A 25,597-nucleotide genomic window follows, 5' to 3' on the forward strand; every position below is an offset into this window, starting at 1 on the left:
AGGGTCCCACATGGCATGCAGACCTCTCCTGCCGCCTGCTGCTCCCCTCAGCAGTGTGCTTCGGTCCTTCTGCCTGCTCTGCTCCCTGCTCTGGCTCTGGTGAATTCTCTCACCCTCCCGCGCTTCTGACTGTACCCAGTGCATGTATAAACAAGACAAACAAACAAACAAATAAATAAATAAAACATGCCTCTATTAAAAAAAAAAAATCCCTTCATTCAAACCCCTTGTTCATAGGCGCTTTCTTTGATTTTTCCATTCCATTTCTTCTATTAAACTTGCTCAAGCTCCCAAGATGCTTGATTCAGAAAAGCGTAGAGATCTGTTACCAACATACCCATATACCACTGTCAAGTGTTCCCAAATCACTGAGCAGAGAACCCTTTACTTGAGCTAGGAGACTTAATGCTGGGCAGTTGTTACTGATTGGTCTATATGTTCTTGGGCAAGTTTCTACTACTTTCTGGATCTCAGGGGTTTTTTTTACCTTAAACTGGGAGAGTGGGTCTACATGAGCTCGAAAATGGTTGGATTTTTAAAGTTAGGACTTCCAGCTTCAATCCAAAAGTGAAACCCAATTACTCTGCATACTTGTAATTGTTATGGTTACAGGACAAGGTTCCCCGGGCTTTCCCTTATTGGCCCAAGGATACAGCATTGGCGAAAGGCTGTCAGGTTTACTGGGAAAAAATCTTCCGGTAGTCACTAACTCTGGGTGACCTTGGGCAAATTCTTCTCTCAGGACCTCAGAGATCCCTGTAATCCAGAAGAGGCTTGGAGAGACGGGCCTGGAGAACTTCCTGCGATTCTCCTTCTGCAACAGGGGTGGCTCAGTCCGTCTCACAGTCCCGCACGGAGCTGCGGTGGAAACAGCCGGGCAGCTCGGGCGGTGGCCGCTGGGCGCGGGAGGCTCTGGCTACAGGTGAGTTCTTAAAGGGGCCGCCGGAGCTTGGCTACTCCTCGAGACTGATGGGTGCGGGGACGCAGGGCAGCGGGAATGATGAGTGAATAAAGGATCGAATTTTCTCTTCCCAGTCTTAAATGCATCTATATCTGGAATTAATCACTTACACTTAAAATTCCTCCAGTTACCCTCTCAAACTCTATTAACCAACCCCATTTTACAAGGCCTTCTTTAATTTAACCCCCTCCCAAATACTTTCACTCGAGAGAACAGTAACTTTTTAAAAATCAGTATGAAGGGGAAGACAGTGCAGAGATCCCCCCTCACCCCCAACTCCGCCCTGACTCCCCACCCAGGCCCCGCCCTTCACCGCCCCTAACGTGGGTGGTGCGTTCGACTCCTCCCGGCACCGCTTCTCCGGGCTAGGGATCCCCCGGGGGGGGCACCCGGGACTCTCCTGCGGGGAGTTGAAAACGGCCACGTGTTTAGTGAGGTTACAGGGTGTCTCGGAATGGGTGTCTTGGATCCGGCGTAGGTGATGGCTGGCCGCCCGACACCCCGATCCTTCAGGGCGTGGAGCACGTCGGGCTCAGCCCCGCGGGACGCGCCGGTGGGCTCGGGCGAGGTAAAGGCGGGCTCCTGCGGGGCCCCCGGGCCACCTGTAGCGCCCGTGTGCCAGTCCTTTGTCCTCAGAGTCACTTCGGCGGCCTCCCCTTTAAGCAAGGAGGTCCACTCAGGCTGCTCCCTAAATCCCCTCGCAGCTCCCCAGCCCCCTCTCGGCCCGCCTCCCCCTTCCACCCCGAAGGTAGCAGCCCGGAGAGCCCAGGGCTCGGCGCGAGCCGCCTCCTCACTTCCCATTGGCTGAGCGCGCGGGGAACGCGGTCACGTGGGGGCGCAGCAGTCCAGCTCCGGGGCCGCCATCTTGGCGGAAAGTTTGGGGGGAGAGCTGTTGGGGGCGCGGAAGGAGGCGAGGTTCAGGGGGTGGGGCGGCGAGGAGCGGCGAGGGCGAGCGGGCTAGCGAGCCGCGGCGAGTGAGGGGCGGCGGCGGTCGAGGAGGAAGAAGAGGCCGCGGGGGTGCGGCCGCGGAGGGGAGCTCCTCCCCCGTTCCCTCACCCCTCTCAGCTCGGCTCCTCGAGCCCCGGGCGGGGCGGGGGACGTGGAGCGGTGCTGGGCGGGGGAGCCGCCTGGAGTCGGGCCGGAGTGCACCCCAGCTCTGAGCGCGCGCCGCTCGCCGGAACTTTGTGGTGGCGCCGCAGGTGTGGGGGCCCGCGGAGGTGTGCATGTGGGGCGCGAGGGCGTCGCGGGAGAGCGGCCGCTGCCCTGTCCGGCCCCCGCTGGAGTAGCCTGGAGGAAGCGTGCGAGGAGAGAGGCAAGCGCGAGGAAGGGGCCTGAGCTGGGCGGGGTGATCAGCCCAGCTGGTCCATTCTCGGAGCGCTCGCCGGGCGCCTTTGGCTTTGGGACCAAGGGTCGGGGCGCCTCTTAGCTCCCCAGTAGCAGGGGGGGAGTATGCATACTTGTGCTGGGGGGAAGGAGGGGTGCTTGTCTAGGTATTTGGTGCCCTTTGGAGAGGGGGCGACTTGGAGGAGAATTTGGGAGCTGACTTCTCGGTGCTCCTAATTTGCAGGAGTAGCACCCCTAGGTGAAAGCTGTCAAGATTGCCTCTGTCGGCTTTTGAGACTCTTCCTTTCACTTGGGAAAACTTTGTAAGGTGGGCTTTGCGATTTGGGCTGGGAGTTTCCAAATTTGAGATTTAGGGGGAAATGCTGGTTTAACCACGATTCTTTTCTTTAGTTCACTTTCCTTTCTTTCTTTCTTTTTTTTTTTTTAAAGGTGTGTGCCCTCTTGCTCATTCTGGAGAAAAATGCCGGTCCGGAAGCAAGGTGAGATTTAATTTCAGTACTCTCTTGTGGGGTGTCACTGACTTTTCTGTATGTCTGTTTTGTGATTGCATATTTTTAAAATGTGTAACTTTGGTGAGACATCTCAGTCCTAACTTCACTACTTGGGGAATCTAAGCATCACATTGAGATGATGGAAACACCTAAATGTTTGTTAAACTTTCTTCTTTGACATCTCTTTAGTGACTAGAGAGACTTTTTTAAAACTCTGAATTAGTGTTTTACTATTTTACTTTATCCTACTCACTAAACACTTTTCTGAGTGTTGGGATACTGGCTAAAAGCTAGTATTTAGAAATAGGTAAGGTTTTGATTTTTAATGACTAATTGTAGATAATCTGCTTTTGTGTGTCAAACCAGCAGAAACTATGTTGCTAAGATCAAATGATCTTTTATTGTGGTAGACTACCAGTATACATTAACTGTTCACATTCCTCCTCTCACACACACAAAAATTTTTTTTTGCTCATTCTAGGGAATAATATTTCCATGAACATAGTAGTATCCGTTGATCTGGAGGATTCTGAGAACTGTTTAGCTGTCGTGGAGAATCATTTGCTGCATAGAGTCTAATACTTTCTTGTAAATACATAGTTTTAACCACACTCTTTTTTTTCCTTCCCAGATACCCAGAGAGCTTTGCACCTCTTGGAGGAATATCGATCTAAACTAAGCCAAACTGAAGACAGACAGCTCAGAAGTTCCATAGAACGGGTTATTAACATATTTCAGAGCAACCTTTTTCAGGCTTTAATAGGTGGGCATTAAAACTCTGTGACCCTTATATATGTCAGATAGGCTTATTTTAAACTTAAGAGAGTGATGTACTTGGTTCTGTGTGAGGCTTTCAGTTACTTGAACATCCAGTGAGTTGTCTATTTTGATACTTAGGCTTTCCAAAAATATAATCAAAAAACTTTCAGTATGATTGTTTCAATGGTCTTTGATAATAGTGTTTCATAGTCTAGCATTAAATACTGAGAAATGGAGAAGTTGTAAAAATAACTCAGGACCCAGAAGGTAATGACGGAATTGCTGTCAGCTTGTTTCTGTATTTGATTTGTACTTCTCTGGAGTCCCTGAAAATGTTTGAAGAGCTCTGCTATGTTTAAGAACCTTCATTCCCATGATAAAGATCTCTGTTTAACTTGGTATTCATGGAGTCAGGATTCTAGACCTGGTAAATGATCTTGTCTAATCTATTTTACAGACAAGAAAATTGAAACAATTTGAGGTAATGCATTATTTTAAAGGAGAATTTGACAAATAGGCAAAGAGTTCTGAATTCTATTCCTGGCATTTATTAGACTGTTATATCAGTTATTTAGTCTTTTCTAGGTCACTGTATTAGTTGTGGAATGTGGATGCAATGGAATAGAAGTTTTTAAGCCTTTTTTTTAAAGTTGCTAGATAATTTTTTTTTAAAGATTTATTTATTTATGCATACATGAGCTGGGGTGTAAGCCAGAGGTGTGTGTGTGTGGGAATGTTATGGGGGGAAGTGGTTGAGAGAATTCACCAGATACAGAGTGGGGAGCACAACAGTCAGAACTTCTGAGACACACTGCTGAGGGGAGCAGCAGGCCAGACAGGAGAGGTTTGCTGTGCCAGGTGGGCCAGCTCCCCTGCTATGGATCGAAGACTTGCTGAGGTGGCTGGTGATAGCTTGATAGTACTGAGACACTAACCCTTGGGCCACCAGGGAGGCCCCTTAGATCTGTGTCTTACTGATTAAGTAATTTTTGATGTCATTTGAGGAATATCTCTAAGTTAGTTTACCCTGTCAGAGAACGTATTAGCAATCTGATACTTTCTACTAGATTTATTGTAGAATTAAGATTTTTTTTTTTTTTTTATTTATTATTTATACAAGCATTGTGTACAGTCAGAAGTGTGGGAGGGTGAGAGAACTCACCAGAGCCAGAGCGGGAAGCAGAACAGGCAGAAGGACCGAAGCACACTGCCGAGGGGAGCAGCGGGCGGCAGGAGAGGTCTGCGCGCCATGTGGGACCCTCCTCCGGTGGCCGGGGAGCAGCCGGGGATCGAACCGGCACCGCAGAGGCCGCGGGCAGCCTCACAACCCAGCACTCAACCGCTGCGCCACCGGGGAGGCCCCTATTGTAGAATTAAGATTTTAAAAAAGTCCACTCATACACCTGAATAATATTTGAAATTTTAACGTTATTACAAATTTCAAAAACATAGATAAGAATAGAACGATCATCATAACCAACTGCTATATACCCATCTTCAAAAATATCAGCCTTTTCCCCTTTTTTGTTTAAATTGATGGGCATATTTTACATTTGAATTTCTAAACTCTTGAGTTTAAAGGTCCAAGTAGATGGCCAAATTGGATTCCTCTGGGGAAAAAGAAAGTGAAGAATCACTTTTAGTTAGCTTTCTAATTCAGCATTAAACCTAAGAATGTTTTATTCAGTAGGATCACTATTTAGAAAAAATATAGTATGACTTATGTTCTCATTTACATATGTACATAGATAGAGAGAGATGTAGTCCTTCTTTGTGTAGAGTTTGTGACATAAGAAAATTAAATGGTTAGTGTAATAACCGAACAGAATTTACAGAAATTACCAAACAGATTTCTGCATAGGTTGGAGGTCAATTTGCTACATTTGGAGGAATATTTTGATGTATTCAGTTTGCCTATTTTGAATGTATTTGTGTATTCTTATATGTAATTTTAATTCTGATAGCATTAGTTTTCTGAAAGTTTTTACTCATGAGTCTTATTTGTCCTGTGTAATTTCACTGGTTGTGAATTAGATATTTAGATTTACCTATATTAATGACTTACAGGATGTGGTATCAGATACTGGTATAAGAAAAGTCCTAGATTTTAGGAATTTTGAAACAATTAAATTTAATAGAGTTTTTCTTTCTATATACCTACTTGAATTAACTGTCAACATTACTGAATTAGCTCATGTATTCTCTTGTGTTTGCTGAAAATGGATTAGTTTGTTAACCTTTATTTTCTCAGGTTTTAAAAATTTTTAGATCAGTCGGAATTTCTTTTTGCTTAGCACCTATACCATTGTTTTTGAAACTGGGCGGTAGTGTAAATCATCCTAAACTAAATCAGAGTCTCTTTGTCCATAGTATATACTGAAAAATCTTGTATTAACTATTTTTTCCTTTAGTAGGTAGCACTCTCTCCTCTGAGTTGTAGACCAGTGAATCAAAGGAGACCTGGGTCTTGACCACTTGTTGTTTAAAAGTCATTTGGTATTTAGCTTCTTGATTTCTTGAGTTTGGGAATCATTTCCTTAATCTTTAGTGAATTACCCAGTTACTTCCTTGGACTTGCATGTTGCACTGATTATTATTTTTTTCTTTGAACTGGTAGTTTGCATTGACTTTTTATGCTTTTAAGAAAGTTTTATTGGTCTCTAAATAGTTTTTGGTCTTTAGAAATGCTGATTTTTTTCTCTTTCTCTATAGTTCATATATAGGTTAAGTTTTTGATAATGGAGTTATTCAGAGGAACAATTATACTTGTATTGCATTACATCTGTTCTGAGGTACCAATTTAAAAGTATTTTGGTGTTTCTGAATTTGGAATACATTTTGTAATTGATGTATGTCAGTGTTTAGTTGGCAGTTTAGTTTTTACATTCTCAGTGGCATGAAATAATGGTATATTTTATTATTAATATTTTCAGTATCAGTATCTTTGGTTCAGTAAAATATGGCAATCATTGTTCTTGTTCTCTGACACTTGACAGTTTCCTTGAAGGATGGCTTGAGGAACTATACATTTGTTTAAAATTTATCACCAAAAATCTGGTGATTATTATTATTATTTTTAATAAATGGAGATAAAGCCTACTTAATTTTAACCCCTGATTAGATGAGAGCAATTTGGAAACTTTTAAATTTTGTATTTCCTAATTTCCTATAGTTATCTTTGAAAATTTTGAGAGTGAAGTAAATTGGTTATGGTTTGCTTATCATCAGAGCCCAGGTTTTCAGGTCCTAAGTCATTTCTGGTTCTTAGGTTTGTCTGGAATCTGAGATGACTTCGGGAGGTTTCACACCAGTCTAGACCCTGGGGTTACTTATGGGATCAGAGAACTCATTTGCATTTCTTACACACTGGATAAAAACCTGGCTTCAAGATCAGATTAACTTTAGAGACTTGAGTAAGGTGACATGTGATTAGTATATTTTGTATGGTGTAGCTAACACGTGTATTTAAATGCACCATTTTGTATTAGATATTTCAAAATTAAGTTGGATTATGTAATAACACTGTCAACTTCTGAGTTTTTTTTAGCTTCTAGTTCATTTATTGCTACTCTTTTAATTAAGTTTCACTAACCTTTATGTAATAAAGGACATTTATGTTTGTGGATGCTGAGTTTCAAATATGTAATTCCTGTTTTTTTAATCCTAAAAAACAAAATTTACCATCTCAACCACTTTTTAATGTGTAGTTCACTGATGTTAGGTATATTCACATTTTTATAAAATAGTTCAAAGCTTTTTTATCTTGCAAGACTGAAACTCTATTCATTATACAACAAACTCTGCTTTTTCTTCTCCCACAAATCCTAGTAACTAGCCACCATTCTTTCTGTCTCTATGATTTTGACTACTTTAAGTTACTCATTATAAGTGGAGTCATACAATATTTATCTTTTTTGTGAGTGACTTACTTCTTTTAGTATAATGATTTCCACATGATAGGATTTCCTTTTTATGACTAAATAATATTCTGTGCATACGTACTACACTTTATCCATTTACCCATTGATAGATATTAGATTGTTTTCCCCTGTTGGTTATTTTGAATAGTGTTGCTGTGAATGTAGATACAGATATCATGCTTTTATTCTTTCGGATATATATCCAGAAGTGGGATTGTGGGTAATTACGGTAATATGGTAATTACATTTTAAATTTTTTTTGGGCGGTGCCATACTGTTTTCCATAGATGATACCATTTTATAATCCACCCAAAGTACACAGGGATTCAGTTTCTCCATGTCCTCACCAACACTTGTTACTTTTTTTTTTAAATAAAAGCCATCTTGTTAAAAGTGAGCATGTGATTTCTTAAGTGTATGTAAAAAGTTATAACGATGAACATTTAGTGAGCACTTTCTATGTGCTAATACAAATATCTTGTTTAATAATAATAATCCTATGAAGTCTATATTCACCTGTAAGGTGAATTTTAACTTATGGGTTATGAATTTTATGGATTAGAAAACTAAGAGATTATCTATTTTGCCCAAGGACCCTCAGATACCAAATTGTGGAGCCAGTATTGAACTAGCTATTGTGTATCCAGAGCCTCTCCTTAATTTCAAGTATTAGTTTGTTATATGTTATACGTTGAATATTTTTATGCGGCAAGAACACTAATAATAAGTATATTCAATGTAGATGTTGATCTGTAGAGTCAGTGGTATTTTAAAAAATAGTTTACTTTGAAGGAGGATGTTTATAATAATGGGATGATGTTTATGATGATGGAATTTATGCATTTTGAAAAGTGTATTTAGTAATCTAAAATTTATGAACTATTAACTTTAATGGTAAAATGCCAAGATAGATAATCTCTTAGTTTTCTAATCCATAAAATTCATAACCCGTAAGTTAAAATTCACCTTACAGGTGAATATACACTTCATAGGATTATTATTATTAAACAAGATATTTGTAGAATTTTTGCTTATTATTGCTCCCAGTGATACTGTGTTTAGTCTGTTGCTGTGTTTGTGTGTGTGTGTGCAACTTTGCAGGCTAGGTTTGCTAAAGGAAAACATAACAGGATATGTTGACTGTTGATTGAAACTATGGAATTGGAAGAAATTTTTAATTTTTCAGTTCATGGTTTTGATAGAAGTATTTGCTAGTAGTTTTACTTACTACTGCTCTGCAGCAGTGCTTTATGTTACAGCATTTTCTTCAGACTCTTATAATCACAGAGCTATAGAGCCAGTTATAAGTATTTTCTTCTAGTTTAAATTATTTTGTCTATCTAGGTTCAAACTTTTCTTCAGTATGCTTTTCTTCAGTATACTTTGAGACTATCCAACTAAATTGCATTTACTTGTCATATCTCTTAGTGTCCTTTAACCTGGGCATATTTCCAAAACATTTCTTTGTCTTTTATGACGTTGGCATATTTATACAATAAACTTCCTCTCTGCTCCTAGTATTTCTTATTTTGGGTTTGCATGATATTTGATTGTAATTAGATACAGGTTCTGTATTCTGTAGGGGTCTGTACATCCAGAGGTACACATTCTTCTGTCCTGCATTGATGATACTAATTTTTTGATCATCCAATTAAGGTGTTGTCTGATCACTCTGTATATACTGTTTTTTCCCCAATCGTCATAGGTACTCCTCTTCATTTTCCAATTAACACTTGACTTTTACTGTAATCAAAAGCCTTCCCCATTTATTTGTATTTTTCTTGCAATGATTGATAATTCACTGCCATCCTTAATGATTTTGGTGCTAAGATTATTTCATATTTATTTACTGGGAAACCTCGAAAACTTGATTTTATATCCTTAAGACTTGCCCCGTATTTTTTTGTAAGCACTTTTTTACTTTTTGGCATAACAATATGTTCTCGGTTCATCTTGTACATATCCTGCACAGCCCTGGAATCAGCCAGTTCTCTAAGAATCTCTAGTTCTTTTTGATACATATCTTGTTTTAAAGAATATGCATGTGAATATCCCATGACTGTTAGTCAAGTAATATTTGAAGTGTTGAAATATTTATTTTTGGACATTGGCTTGACCTTTGTGAAACCCAAATTGTAATACATACTTTAAAATTTTATATCTTCACTTTAGGTATCAAAATGACTTTTTAAATATTCAGTGGTTTACAAGACAGAGTATCTGTGCAAGAGCAAATTTTACTACTGTAGTTTATAAAAATATTGTATTTTTAGTCAATTAACTGACACAATTTTTACCTTCTAAAATGTCAGTGTTTTTATTTCACTGTTTTTTAGCTTCTACTTGTCTTCTCTCTAACCCTCCAAGATGGAATTTATTTCAAGAAAATAATGCATTTTCCATGTAAAAAATTTAAGTTCAGATAAACATATTACATACAAAATTATGGGTAAGAAAATCCTCATTCCAAAAATAACTTCCTACTTCTTCCATAGGTTGACTATCCATTTAGAATGTTACTTTATTGGATATATATGTACACTTTATTTATATATACATATATTTTTTCATTTTATAAAACAAAGTCCCTACACAAGTAAAAAAAGTGCGTAATTGTGTCCTCCCAGGAATTGATATTTAAAATCAGCGTGAAAGGTTAAAAATTGTGTCAGATTAAAGTTATCTTTGAAAATCCCTCAGCAATTAAACATCTGTCATCATGAACTACAGTACAGTTGTTTTTTCCTCTATTGGAAAGAAATTTCTTCAGTTGAGCAACAAAATAGTTGACCTGTGTTTAAATGACCTTTAAAAAAGCCTGTAGTTAAAAGCATGACCTAAAAGCATGTAGTTCTAGAATCATACTCAGTACCATGAACTATAGAGAGATCCATTATGAGAGGCAGTGAAAATTGGAGACTACCTGAGAGAACAGTCTTCTTGGTTTTATTTGTAACATTCACTTATGAGATGGAATGAGGAGTACAGTTGCACCCTTTTTTTATTTTTGCAGAGGGAGGTATTACAGTTGAATTTGCTTAAGTTTATATAGTGTGACTTCTCTGTGTTATACATGTTAACTATTTCTATCCCATAAAATTTACCATTGGATGTTTTTTCATATGGATAGGTTTGTGACATATTTAAAATAGTTTAAATAACTGTTTACATAGTTTTATTAATTATTAATTATTAATTATTTCCTAGGGGCACTTAAGTGTATATTTTTTCTGAATTATAAACAATATTGCATTTGAATATGCCTTTCTTTTACTTTCTTTGAAGTAGAAGAATTTATTTATTTATTCTTTGAATAAATTCCTAGAAATATATTGCTTGGTCATAGGGGATGTGTATTTTAAAAAAGGCTTTAGGTTTAATTTATCAATTTAATTTTTAGGTAGTATGTATAAGAATGATTAATTCAGTATACTATGAATGATATTACCAAATTTTTATAATATTTTCTACTCTGATGTGAGATATACCTTAGTCTTATTGATGTTTTATTTGTATTTTTTGATTAAAGAAATAATCAGTGATTACTTTTTTACATTGTTGCTTGTTATTTTATGAATTATCTGCTCATGTGATTTATACCTTTTTCTTAGAGGTCCAAAACCTACATTAAGGATTTTAACTCTGCCATGAAGTTGCAAATAGCTTCTCTTATTTGTCATTTGTTTTTAAACTTTCATTAAAAATAAAAACCCAACATATGTCTATTTATATATATTATGTATATGTGGTTAGAGTTACCTTTTTTTTTTTTTTTTTTTTGAAAGCGTTCTATTCTTGGTATCATGCTTAGAAAGACTCTATCCCTAAGATCTTAAAAACATTGACCTATTCAAATCTGTCTTGGCTTTTTTTTTTAAGCATTTAATCCTTAATATATTTGGAAGTTATTTTGAAATAAAGTATGCAATTGCTTTTTTAAAATATAAATTTATTTATTATACTCCCATATATATATATATTTTTTTTTTTTTTAAAGATTTGTTTATTTATTCATACAAACACTGGGTACAGTCAGAAGAGCGGGAGGGTGAGAGAATTCACCAGAGCCAGGCAGGGAGCAGAGCAGGCAGAAGGACCGAAGTACACTGCTGAGGGGAGCAGCAGGCGGCAGGAGAGGTCTGCGCGCCATGTGGGACCCTCCTCTGGTGGCCGGGGAGCAGCTGGGGATCGAACCCGGCCGCAGAGGCTGCAGGCAGCTTTGCAACCCAGCGCTCAACCGCTGCGCCACCAGGGAGGCCCACTCCCTTATATATTTTTAAAAAGTAATAGACTAATTTTTCAGCAGTTTCAGGTTACAGAAAAGTTGTGTAGAAAGTATAAGAATTTCCACATCCTCATCATACCTCCTTCCCATTTCTTGCACTAAATGTTATAGTTGATAAGTCAATATTAATACATTGTTATTAACTAAAGTCCATAGTTTATATTATGATTTACTCTGTTATATACTGATAAGTTTGACATACACATTTGTTTTCACACGTCTGCCACTACAGTATGAATTGAATAGTTTCACTGCTCTAACAACCTCCTGTGTTGCACTACCTACTCACCCTTTTTCCCTTCTTCCTGAGTCTCTGGCAACCACTCATCTTTTCACTTTCCACCTAGTTTTGCCTTTTCTAGAATGTTACAAGTTGCATCATAAGTATGTAGCTTTTTGAAATTGACTTCTTCACTTGCTAATATGCATTTAAGGTTTCTCTATGTCTTTACATGACTTGATAGGGCATCTTTTTTTTTTTTTTTAAGACTTAGAGCAGTTTGGACAATTGTATAATGATGTGTATCAATCATCACAGTATTTATAGAATAGTTTCATTACCCTAAAAATTCTCTGCTCTGTACTTACTCATCCTTCTACCTCCAGTCCCTTGCAGTCACTGGTTTTTTTAATGTCTTCATAGTTGTGCATTCTAGAATGTCATATAGTTGGAATCACACAGTCTGTAGCCTTTTTAGATTATTGAACTACAGGAGATCTAAAAACACTTTTCTGATTTTATTTTAACTTTCTATTTTTTTTTTGTTTGTTTGTTTTGCTTTGGCTAGAAGGGCAGTGGAAACCACTTGGGGGGGTTTACATTCTTATCTGGATGTTGATACAAAGATATGAAATAATAATGACTCGTGTCTTCAGAACTTAGAAGTTCCATTGTGCACTTTATTTTTTTTTTTAAGATACATTTATGCATACAAGAACTGGGGTATAGGCCAGAGGTGTGGTGGGTGAGAAGATTCACCAGAGACAGAGTGGGAAACAGAACAGGCAGATTGACTGAAATACACTGCTGAGGGGAGCAGTGGGAGAGTCAGGAGAGGTCTGCTGTGCCTTGTGGGTAGCTCCCTGGCCGGGAATCGAACTCGTGCTGCAGTGGCTGCAGATAGCTTCATAGGTTGCATCTTAACCCCTAGCGCCACCAGGGAGGCCCCATTGTGCACTTTATAGGTATTATATTCAATTCTTTTAACAGTTCACAATGATAAGAGGTAAGATATCAGAAGTTAGGTAACTTTCCTTCACATGTAGCTAATTAGTGATGGAGTAGGGATTTGAACTCAGCATTGACTCTGAAGTATTAAAAACCCAGCAATTGCAGTGTGCTATACAGGTTCTAATATGATTGTGACACAAGTTAGACAAATATTCACTGTTTAGAACCTTATAAAATTGCACTTATTTAATAATCTAGAGTAAATTTTTTGCTTTTGAGTTATGTTCTTTTAACAGTGCATACTTTAATTAGAAAATATAAATACTTTTGAACATTTTTTCTCACCTCTAGATATTCAAGAATTTTATGAAGTGACCTTATTGGATAATCCAAAATGCATAGATCGTTCAAAGCAGTCTGAACCAATACAGCCTGTGAATGCTTGGGAAATTTCTAGCCTTCCTAGTACTACTGTGACTTCAGAAACACTGCCAAGCAGCCTTAGCCCTAGCATAGAGGTAAGATAAAACAATTTCTTTCTTAACCTGTTTTTCTGTGATGATTTTATTGGGACTGCTGAGTTTTTTCATTTTATCAAAATAGATACTTCGTGGAAATATTTATAATGGAATAAAGAAGATGTAGTTAAAAATATTTTTGAAAAGAAAAGCTCAGAATCTCTAGTGCCCCGTCTTTTAAAAATGTTGTGAATGGTTTGAGGTCTGAAATACTTGGTTTAGATTATTAGAAAATACTTTGCATGATAGACTCTGATGAGGTGCCATCTCTGTGGTAGATGGAAACTGTACTTTGGAAAGATGGTTTTGCTTTGGTATTTATTATGAGAATATAGTTTTGTGGTCCTGGCTTGAAGAATTATATTATTAGAACTTAATCAACACTGATCAGTAAATCTTTTTTTTTTAATCACCCAAAATTCTATTTTTTATTAAGGTTCTCTTTGGTGATGTACATTTTGTGTACTTTGACAAGTATAATGACAGGTGTCTATAACTGTAGTTAAATACAAAACTTTCACTGACATAAAGTTCTCTCTATTTGATCAATAAATCTTAAGGTGATCAGCATTGGGTATTATTCTCTAATTAAAACTACTTTTTGAGTTTTCATAACTTTTAGTCAACACTTTTTTTGGTTCTGATTTACTCATGCCAGTAGAGCTAAATATTATGTAATACAGATATACAACATTTTTTAATGAGGATTGAGGTACATTTGACATGAAAGTGGTTGAGTGACTGACTGAATATGATTTTAGCCCCTTCTAGTTAGTACTAGAGAGATGCCTGGAAAATTGAATCAGTTTCTGTTTGGTGAGTAAATCAGGGAAAGTAGTATATGGGGGAAGCAACTAGACAGCCTTTTAATAATGAAGTAAACAATTTTCTCAGTTTTTTCTTTTATATTAAGTAATATAAAACTGTTAGGATGGTGCTCTGGGTTTGCTTGCTTTCAAAATGACAGCATTTTTGAGTACTAAGAATCAAGTTTCCCTTCGTCCCTCTCCTTCATCTTAAAAATGAAAGAACTAAGATCCAGAAGAAAATGAATGACTTGACTCAGCCTATTCAGCTAGTTTGGGCAAGTCTACCTTTGGATTTCAGAACTCAGTTCGAAGTTCTCTTTACTAATCCTGGTGTGTACTAATATGTTTCTCCCTTTAAAGATTCTGCTATTGGAAATGTATTCTTGTTTCCTTCTTGTATTTTTTTTCTATCACTTTCTCTTGGATAATTTCCATTTCCATTCTTTAGTTGATGTGTGTTCTAATGATAGCCTATTTCAAATGAATTTTTAAAATGTTAGTCAGTTACACACTTTATATTTCACATGTATTGTGGTTCTAAGATTAAAATTTTTCCTAGCATTAAAATATTATATGATAGTCATAAATAAAGGTGCACAAATCAAAATTGTGTGGCTTGATGAAGTATTGAATTGTGACTTCCTCAAAGGACCACCTTGATTTCTAGCACTATAAATTAGTTTTACCTCTTTTAAAATTTTATAGTGGGCCTCCCTGGTGGCTCAAGGGCTTAAGACGCAACCTTTGAAGCTATCAGCAACCTCTGCAGCATGAGTTCAATCCCCATCCAGCCAGGGAGCAACCCACATGGCGCAGCAGACCTCTCCTGACTTGCCCACTGCTCCCCTCAGCAGTGTATTTCAGTCAGTCTGCCAGTTCTGTTCCCCACTCTGTCTCTGGTGAATCCTCTCACCACCCCCACCCACCACATCTCTGGCCTGTACGCCAGCTCTTGTGTGCATAAATAAATAAATCTTTTAAAAAAATAAAATAAAATTTTATAGTAACTAAACTTTTAAAGCTGTGTGTTAACATTGATACAGTACATACTGTATTACTATTGTGTATATACCCAATTGTGAAAATGAAATGCATGTTTAATTTGAAATATTATGACACAGTTTTGCAAGGGTTTTGCATAAATGCATGTTTTTGTAATGCTTGTTTTTATTTTATTGATTTTTCTCTGGATATGATTTTTTTAAAAGATTTATTTATTTATGCATGTAAGAGTTGGGGTACAGGCCAGAGATGTGGGGGGGGTTAAAGGATACACCAGAGACAGAGTGGGGAACAGAATAGGCGGACTGACTGAAATACACTGCTGACAGGAGCAGTGTGCGAGTCAGGAGAGGTCTTCTGTGCCATGTGGGTTGCTCCCTGGCTGGCCGGGTATCAAACTCGTGTTACAGAGGCTGCGGATTGCTTCATAGTGCAGTGCTTAATCCCTTGCGCCACCAGGGAGGCCCTAGATATGATTTCTTTGTTAGATATATGTATAACTTTTCTATTCCCATGAGGCATGCTTTTCCTAATATAATTTTTTAATGTTCAAGATTTCTTTAATATAGTCCATTTGTGATTAATGCTCTCTGTATCAGTTGACCTGTTTTCCAGCTCCGTAAAGATATACTGTATTATTTGTCAGGGATTTTTCTTTTGCTTTTTGCATTTACATCTGTAATCCATAGTGCAGTTCAAAAATTTTCATGTAAGTAGCATTTCAGTCTGTCGCCATTCTTGCCACTGGTCTAAAGGACCTCTATTTTTTGCCTCGATTATTGCAGTATCAACTTTCATTTGGTCAGCCTACATTCACATTTGTCCCTTTTGAATTTTATCACCATTTTGCCTCAAATTATCTTTATAAAATGCAAATCATGTTATTACTTTAACTTTCTATTCCCTTAAAATGAAATGGGAAATCTCTAGTTAGAACTCCTAAATAATTTGACTTCTGCATTTTTTCTACTCTCATTGTTTAGAATGCTTACCTCTGATTTCTCTTAGCTTAGGCTTTCTACATAAGTCCCCTTTGTATAGAAGATTCTCTCTTCTTTTGCCAACTCTGCTCATTTTAAGCATGTTATATCAAATGTCAGTTCATCCATTCATCTGTTAAAAAAATTGACTGTTGTGTATCATGCATCGAACATGGTGCTTTGGCAAAAGTAAACATTCTTGTCCTCATGGAACTTACATTCTGGTGGGAAAACAGATAATAATAAATTAATTAGGTAAAAGGTGCTAGGTGAAATAGGAAGAAAAAAGCTAGAACTGATTAAGGAGATTAGGGATGTCAGGTGGGGGTGTACTTTTAAATAGGGCGTTTCTGATAGGCCTCTTTAGTAAGTGACATTTGTACACAGTTGAAAGTTGATGCAACCATGTGGTGAGTAACCAGTTCAAAGATTCTAAAGTGGGAATGAGAATGAAATATGTGAAAAATAGCAAGATGCCCAGTATGACTAGACTGAGTAAGGGAAAGAGTAGTGGGAAATGAGGTCAAGAGGGGATGGCAGGGAGAGTTCATATGAAGTTGTTTCAGGGTTTTGAAGCAGAGGAGTGAAGTTATGTGACCTATTAAAAAGATAATTCACCATTAAAAAGATAATTCAGGGGCCTCCCTAGTGGTGCAGGCTGTTGAGCACGGCACTGTGAGGCTGTTCGCAGCCTCTGTAACACAGGTTTGATCTCGGCCGGCCAGGGAGCTACCCACATGGCGCAGCAGACCTCTCCTGTCTCACCCACTGTTCCCCTCAGCAGTGTATTTCATCAGTCTGCCTGTTCTGTTCACCGCTTTGTCTCTGGTGAATCCTCTCACTCTCCCGCAAATCTGGCCTGTACCCTGGTTCTTGTATAAGTAAATAAATCTTAAAAAAAAAAAAACAAGAATAATTTAGGCCCTCCCTTTATTGAAAATGTACTGTAGTAAGAGTAGAAGCAGGAAATCTGTTAGGAGTGTTTCAGAGATCCATTCAAAAATGGATGTTGGCTTGAACCAAAGTGGTGACAATGGAGATACTAAATGGCTGAATTATGGATATTTTTACTGTAGAGCGTAAGGATTTGAGGACACATTGTAAAAGGGTTGTGGGGTAAGATAGAGTCAGAGATCAGTACAAGAAAGTCAAGGATTACTAGGAAGTTATTCCCTAATATAAGCCTCTATTGTAGCATTTTCTACCTTTGCTTGATAATTAATATTCAACATTATTATATTTAAATGCTCAGATGTATATTATTTTGTGTGTATTTTGGTTTCTGTACTATATTGTATCCCTGTACTATACTATATCCCTGTGATTAGGTATTGTCTTTTATTTATTGAAATATATATACTTACACATAGAAGGTGTTTAGTAACTATATATATTTTAAAAGATTTATTTATTTATGCATACAAGAGCTGGGTACAGGCCAGAAGTCTGGGGGGTGAGAGGATTCACCAGAGACAGAGTGGGAAACAGAACAGGCAGATTGACTAAAGTACACTGCTAAGGGGAGCAGCAGGCGCGGGTGAGTCAGGAAAGCTCAGCTGAGCAATATGGGTTTCTCCCTGGTGGGTGGGGGGGATTGAACTCCTGCTGTAGCAGCTGCTGATAGCTTCATAGGTTGTGTCTTAACCCTTTGCACCACCAGGAAGGCCCCGAGTAACTATATTTTGAATGAAGTGAGAGCTGTGGTTTTCTTCCATATTGCAACTAGAAATAGGCTAAAGATGATTATATTTTTTCTAACTTCTTATCTTAAAAAATGTCCAGGTCCAGTAAAATTGAATTAATAGTGCAACAAATGTCATATAGAATAAAAAATTACTAACATTTTGTCATATTGCTTTTCCTGTATTTGTGTATTTGGGGGAACTTAAAAATCAGTTGGAGACATGTACTTAAACTATAAAAATTTGAGCATACATCTATGAATATGGTATTATTCTCACACCTGTGAAAATTAACAATAATTGCTTAATTTTCTCTTCACTCCATATTTACAATGGTTGCCAATCTATCTTTTAGAATTTAAGGAAAATGAGAATCCAGTTGAGATTCCTGTATTGCATTTGATTGTTGGGTCTCTCTTTTACTTGGGGTTTCCTGATAGTAGAATATAAGGTTTATGGGCTGTTATTTTATTTAGAGAGTTCATTCCTAGAGAGCATAAATGAGGACAAAGGAAAATAAGCTGGGAAGAAAGAAATACTAGTACAAGCATGCTTCCTGCCATTGTGACTGATTGTGGATCCTAGGTTTCGTATCCCCAAGAAGTCATATATCCTACATTCAAGGAGCAAAAGGGAAATAATCTTGCCTTGTTGACTTCAAATGGGCAGCAGTTACCCTGGATTTAAGGTTGTGCATTTGCAGGTACAAGGGATATGATGTGTTATGGTTAACAGGAAAGCCCTAAGTGAGGAGTAAGAGGAGGAGAATTGGACAGGACAGGGACACAGGTATTGCTAGGACTGCTCAAGGTAAAAGGCCGATGTGAAGATCTGAGGCAAAGATTGAAATGAATCAGGAGGACACATGCTAAATGTGTAAGAATGTCTTTATTCTATTTTAATCTAGTAAAATCTCCTTCTCTTTTTGTTTCATTTCTTTCATTTAAGTAATGTTAACTTGTTGAAGAAAACATGTGAGTTGTCTTATAGGATATCCCACATTCTGTATTTGTTTATTTTGTTTCCTCATGTTGTTAAGTCATTTCACTAAGTCCTGTATTTCTGGTAATGGGAAGTCAATGTAAAGGTTAATTAGACTCATTTTTGGTAAACAAACTTCATAGTGATAAATTGTATTTCATCACATTTGGAAGTACACAATAGGTTGTTGCATTTGTGAAGCTATTTCCTTACTTGCAGGTGGTTTCTAGATTTTCTCTTGTAGAGGTATGTTTTTTCTTTTCATAGTTATTAAGTAGTACTTTAGCACCTTGTATTGAATGAATTTTTAACTGATTCACACATTAATAATTATTGCTTGGATCAGTTATTTCATCAGTGATTTCAAAATGTTGATTCACACTCCCCCTTCTTTTAACATTCTATTTGTATTTATTAATTAGTATTTTTCTATAAAAACTTGTAATTAGTATCTTTCTCAGGGGCCTGTATTTTACTGTTATTTGGGCTCTTTTTTAGTCTTTCTCTTTTAAAAGTCACTTTGAAAAAAATTATTTCTATCAAAAAATTGCAAGAGTAGTAAAATAAAAAGCCATTTACAACATTTGCTTGTGTCCACTTATATTTACACATTGTGTGTGTATGTGTATATCCCCCCCCCCCCGTCTCTCACACACACAAACTTAATACTATTTGCTGAACCATTTGAGAGCAACTTGCTGATATGATCTTTTATTCTTAAATACTTCAGCATATATCTCTTATCAATGAGGATATTTTCTTTAAAAATTTTATTTTCATTTATATGAACATTTCTAAAAACAGAACATTTTAAGTTGATATAATGCTAGTACCTATATGGTGCTATTATCAGTCCATATTCAACTTCAGATACATTTCTTAATTTGGGTACCATCTGTTCCTATAATTCTATATCCCCAAGGCAGACCCTTACTTCAGTTCTTAATATGGACTTTGGAAGCAGCTGAAAAAATTTTACAGCACAGTTTAATGAATTGTTAGAATTATGAATTACTACCTTCAAAATAATTGACAATCCTACATGTTAGTGGTTGGACTTCTGTTGCTATTTCCTGTATCAGTGTCCTCAAGGTTCTTACCCTTTTTGATGCTTTATTTCTTTGGCAGAATATCTATCTCACAGACACCAATCTGAACTATCCACACCACCAGATTTAAAGTGACCTAATTTAATTCCACTTTTTGTATTATAAAAAATATAAAATGTATAATATTGGAAATACTGGACAATCTCTATGCAAAGTCCCTGTAATTAAACAATTTCATCAAGATCAGAACTGGTAGGTGTATTTAATAAATTGTACATTTCATTTAGGCAGTTGCCCCTTCGCAGTGCCGTAAGCCATGCACTTTGTCAGTATGATATGAAGCATACTCTTGTGCACTTGTGATGGCAAGTGATTTTGATGACTACTGTGCTGTTATTTTGCATACACTATGATATATGTTTGTATTTATATCTTAAGATAGTCTTATCTTGGTGTTTAAGGTATAGTTTCTGGAATTGAAGGACATACCCCTAAATCAATAACTTTGAAACTGAAGTGAAATATTACAAAATGTTATGAGAGAAATGAATCAATTGCTATGTTACGCCAAACTTAATTCAGGAGAAAACATGACAAAAGAATTATACAATTACTGAGAAAATACAAGTCTGTTAAAGTTTAAGATTTAGTTTGTAAGGAGGCATTGCCGATTAATCTTGAATTACAAGTTTTGATTATATATTGTGTTCAGTAACTCATTGTTTAGATATTTTGATTGCTCTGTATATCTGCATTTATACTATTTTCAGTATTAGAGCATTGATATCTCCTTATAGTCTCTTTAAAAAAAAAAAAAAAAAACACCTAGGATTGCCAAAGTGGGAAACTAATCGCAAAAATTCCTAAATGTATAGAACTGTTTTCAGTTTGTGAAAGTCACCTCAAATAATTACTACTATTGTTTTCTATTATTCTTCTTTTTTTAAAGATTTATTTATTTATGCATACAAGAGCTGGGGTATAGGCCAGAGATGTGGTGGGGTGAGAGGATTCACCAGAGATAGAGCGAGGAAGAGAACAGGCAGACTGACTGAAACACACTGCTGAGGGGAGCAGTGGGTGAGACAGGAGAGGTCTGCTGTACCATGTGGGTAGCTCCCTGGCTGGGTGGGGATTGAACTCGTGCTGCAGAGGCTGGGATTGCTTCATAGTGCAACGCTTAACCCCTTGCGCCAACAGGGAGGCCCAGATTTCTATTATTCTCTTGATACTTTTTTTGAATCTCATTTACCCCTCTCATATAATATTCATAATCTCTTTCTTTTGGGTCTCTGGTCCCATCTTTCCTTTATCCTACAAATATGTTCAAATAGTTCATTGAAAGAAAATCAGGAAAAAGTATTTCTAAGTAATATCCTATAGATTTCCTTCTCATCCTGACTAAGCTTCTTGATAAAGCAGTTTACTGTATTTTATTCTTTCCTTCTGATTCCCAACACACTGTAACTTGGCTTCTAACCCTCCTTTTCCATAGTCACTGCGCTGTTCTCTTTTTCCTTTATTTACTTAAAACTCTGTCTACAAAAATAATTCAGGTATATTTTTGTTCAGGCATGTACTTGTTCAGCAAATCCCCTGTATGTTAATTAATGTATTATTTTGGTGTGTGTGTATAGATACAGAGATATATGCATATATGTATATGCACGCATAATTAAAATAAGAGCTGTATATTTGTCATTCTGTGACTGACTTTTCATGTCTACATTTAGATCTGTTTTACTACATTGTATGATGTAAGGCAAATTATTTAATTTCTCTTTAAGTTTATCATCTGTAAGGTGGAGATGACAATAAAACTCATCTTTGTTGCTTATAAATATGAAATGTGATAATTTATGCAAACTTTAGATCAACTTTAGCATACATTATGTTAAAATGTTGCATGCTCATTGGTACTAGTAATTTATCAGTGTAGCAAAGGAAAACGAACATACACCCCTCTTTAGTGTCATTTTAGGCCTTTACTTCCCAGTTTTGGGGGTAAGGTTTGCTATAATTTGCTCTCTGCTTTAGTAGATTTTTTCCCCTCTTTTTGGCAGTTGTTTACCCCTGTGGATGGTTTCCTTTTTGTGGGAGTGTTGTTAAAAAAACTATTTTAATCACTCAGGAACTACAGAGATTATTAGGGATATCATTGTACCTACTGCCTCCCTTTAGAAAATGTTTTAGTAATAGCTGAAGATTTTTTTTTCCTTACTCTGATTACATTCTCTGTCTTTTCTCCCAGAATTTAGCACTGTCTTATATTTAGTGCCTGCATTTTCCATATACTTTCTGTTGTTACAGTTTTCTTCATGTTTCTTGTACTTGGGATTTGTTGGGTTTCCTGAATATTTGGATTTATAGTTTTCACCAAGTTTGGAAATTGTGCTATGATTTGGACAGTTTCTATTGCTATGTCTTAAAGTTTCTTATTTTTTTCTTCTCAAGAGTCTGATCTGTTAATTTTCTTTTTTTTTTTCTTCTCAGATACTTTAATTTTTATCTCTAGAAGTTTAGTTTAGTTCCTTTTTTTTATTTTTATGCGTCAGTAACATCTCATGCTTTCTTTATTTTCCTTATATGAGGTAGGAGTTATCAGCTTTTAAAATGAACTTGTGCACTATTTCTATCATCTGTCATTTCTGGGTCAGTTTTTAGACATGGTTTTTTTTTTTTTTTAAAGATTTATTTATTTATTTATACAAGCACTGGGTATAGTCAGAAGCACGGGAGGGTGAGAGAATTCACCAGAGCCAGAGTGGGGAGCAGAACGGGCAGACTGATGATACACTGCTGAGGGGAGCAGCGGGCGGCAGAAGAGGTCTGCACGCCATGTGGGACCCTCGCCCGGGGTGGCTGGGGATCGAACCGGCGCTGCAGAGGCTGCAGGCAGTTTCGCAACCCAGCACTCAACCACTGAGCCACCAGGGAGGCCCTCTGGTTATTTTTTAATGGGATTTGGCAAACATGAAGTTTACCTTTTAGAAGGCCCTATAAATATTTTTGTATTTAAATATTCTTGCTCTTTTTTGGGGAATGTCTTAAACTATTTTGAAAAAGTTGATCCTTTTGAAACTTGCTTTTAAGCTTTTTTAGTGGGACAAAATAGCCTTAATATTGGGTTGATTTTTGTCCCAATACTGTGGAAATACTGTGACTCTTTTTCCCGCATCCTGAGTAATATGAGTTTTTCCATTGTTCTTGGCTTTGTGGGAGCTTTGGGGATTGTTCCACCCACTTCTTTCTAGGTTCTTTTCCCAGCCTCAAGACTCATGCCCTAATCCAACTCATCTTCAGACTTGAAGATATGCACTAATCCAACTCATCTTCAGACTTGAAGGAAACTCTGCAGATCTGTGCAATGAACTCTTTATTTTCATCTCTCTTCTGTATGATACTCTTGTGATTTGAGACATCTTGGCCTTCTTGAATTTTCAGTTCTGTCTCCTTGTCTTAGCTTGCTGGACCTTGTTTCATTTCCTCCTATCTCTGCTGCATCCTGCAAACTGTTTCCAGGCAGTTATCTGCAACATTTATGGGATTCATCTCACTGTTGTGCATTGCATTTGTCTAAGTCTGAAAATCATTCTTTTTTATTTATGTTTATTATATTTTTCCTTTAAAATTTTTTTTAATTTTCTTATATCGTTGTTCATTTTTGTACAATATTTGATTTATTTCCTCAGTTATAATCCCCACAAATCTCCCACCACCACATCACCCATGAACCATCACCATAGTCCCTTGTATTCTTCCCTCCCCTGTTTTGACCCTTCTCCCTTCCCCTCCCCTGCTGTATGTCTGGGATCTATAATTTGCCTGCTAGTTTTGCCTTTTTTGTTTGTTTGTTTTTCTGACCCTTTTTTCTCCTTCCCTATATTCCTTCTATAACTGAAACCATTCAGTATATTTCTTTGAAAAACATTGTTTCTTATTTGGAGCTTTTTAAGTGTTTTAAGTCAGAAACTCAGTTTTTCCCCCATTACTCTATTTTTGTTAAAGACAGTTGCCTGTGTGTAGAAAGTTACTGGTATTCCAAGATATTGTAAATTATGTCCTTGAATATTTAGATATTAGGTGAGTTGTTGCTGTCTTAAAAGTGTTATATTTGAAACCTTCTAACGTTGGCTCATTTTACGGGGTGATTCTGAATTATTTGGCAAAGTAAATGACTATTTGAGAATGCATTGACTTGAAATGTCTTCTGTCGTTGCCATCTTGGATGTTCATAGAAGATGAAACGAGTAAATTTAACAGAGATTAAGTATTTAATCACCTATGACCTTAAAAACTTAAGTATTGGATATTATATGAAGACTTTAACTCTTAAAAGTGTACTAAATTATAGAGATTATAATATATGCCTCTAGTGCAAATGGGAAAAATTTTCTTTCTATTTTATTAGTAAGTACTAGAGATTTGAATAAAATGTTAGATGACATCTAAACAACTTAGATGGAAGTGAAATTGATGGTTGAAATAAAAATGATTGGATTATTCAAAAGGTGGCTATAGTTATAATAGCCCTAACATTTAAGGTAAGATGTTATTTTAACTGAAATTACTTTCTGACATGTGAGTGAAATAATATTTTAGAAATTATTTTAACAACGTGTAGTTAAGTATTCATGTCATTTGAGTCCATTTAAAGTAGATATTTATTCTGTATTCTTATACATTTGTATTTGAGTTAGCAAAACTATTTTTTAATAGTTTTTTTTTTATAGAGGCATGTTTTATTTATTTGTTTGTTTGTTTGTTTTGTTTATACATGCACTGGGTACAGTCAGAAGCGGGGGAGGGTGAGAGAATTCACCAGAGCCAGAGCAGGGAGCAGAGCAGGCAGAAGGACCGAAGTACACTGCTGAGGGGAGCAGCGGGTGGCAGGAGAGGTCTGCGCACCATGTGGGACCCTCCTCCGGTGGCCAGGGAGCAGCCGGGGATCGAACCGGCGTCGCAGAGGCCGCGGGCAGCTTCGCAACCCAGCGCTCAACTGCTGCGCCACCGGGGAGGCCTAGCAAAACTATTTTTTTAAATCATTTTTACTGGGAAAGTGTGGTATCTAACTTTCAGGGTCATTTCAGACTTTGAAATTTTGTAATTACCTATACTTTAGATATTAGAAAAACTAATTCAATAATTCTGCAAATAATTATTGAGCCTCTGTTTCATTCTGGTCATCATGTCACCCACCCCAAGGAGCTGAAGATTAAGTGGTAATATAGAAGACATTCTTCAGTCTTACCCTACTGGAATTTCAAATCCAGTGAATCTAGAAATTGAAACACATGAATGTTATCAATGGAAAAGTTCCCAGAAGCCACTGAGTTTTTTTATAAGAGGGAAAATTGAGGAGCTCCACCCCCAAAGTTTAAAAAATGACTGTAAAAAGGTATACAGCTTTTTAATGGGCTGCGGCATTATTTTTCACTCATGGTATAGTGAATTTCAGTGTTCACTCTTACGAAGCCTGCCAAACTTAAGAATGCATTTTCTGGGCCTCCCCTGATGGCGCCGGTGGTTAAGTGCCTAACCGCCGTGCTGTGAAGCTGTCTGTAGTGCAGATTCGATCCCTGCCAGCCGGTGAGGGTCCCACAAGGCAAGCAGACCTCTCCCGCCTCGCCCGCTGCTCCCCTCAG

The 25,597-nt window shown here is 37.1% G+C and overlaps 1 protein-coding gene across 21 annotated transcripts in view; it reads left to right on the forward strand.

Moving 5' to 3' along the window:
• Positions 1-868: 868 nt before the first annotated feature.
• DLG1 (discs large MAGUK scaffold protein 1) overlaps positions 869-25,597 on the forward strand; it is a 193,173-nt gene continuing 168,444 nt past the window's right edge. For 6 of the 21 annotated variants that reach the window (XM_037525323.2, XM_037525327.2, XM_037525328.2 and 3 more), the window contains exons 1-4: positions 1,809-2,273; positions 2,735-2,784; positions 3,428-3,559; positions 13,283-13,449. In XM_037525323.2, coding sequence (XP_037381220.1) covers positions 2,766-2,784; positions 3,428-3,559; positions 13,283-13,449 — 318 coding nt within the window. In that variant the 5' untranslated portion in view covers positions 1,809-2,273; positions 2,735-2,765. Of the gene's footprint in view, positions 923-1,326; positions 1,530-1,808; positions 2,274-2,459; positions 2,613-2,733; positions 2,785-3,427; positions 3,560-13,282; positions 13,450-25,597 lie in introns of those variants that run through there. The other 15 variants (XM_037525320.2, XM_054700461.1, XM_054700462.1 and 12 more) reach the window with 8 other exon arrangements.

The sequence above is a fragment of the Talpa occidentalis genome, unplaced genomic scaffold (genome assembly GCF_014898055.3).
Source record: "Talpa occidentalis isolate TD23 unplaced genomic scaffold, MPIMG_talOcc4v2.1 talOcc4.4, whole genome shotgun sequence".
NCBI lineage: Eukaryota > Metazoa > Chordata > Mammalia > Eulipotyphla > Talpidae > Talpa > Talpa occidentalis.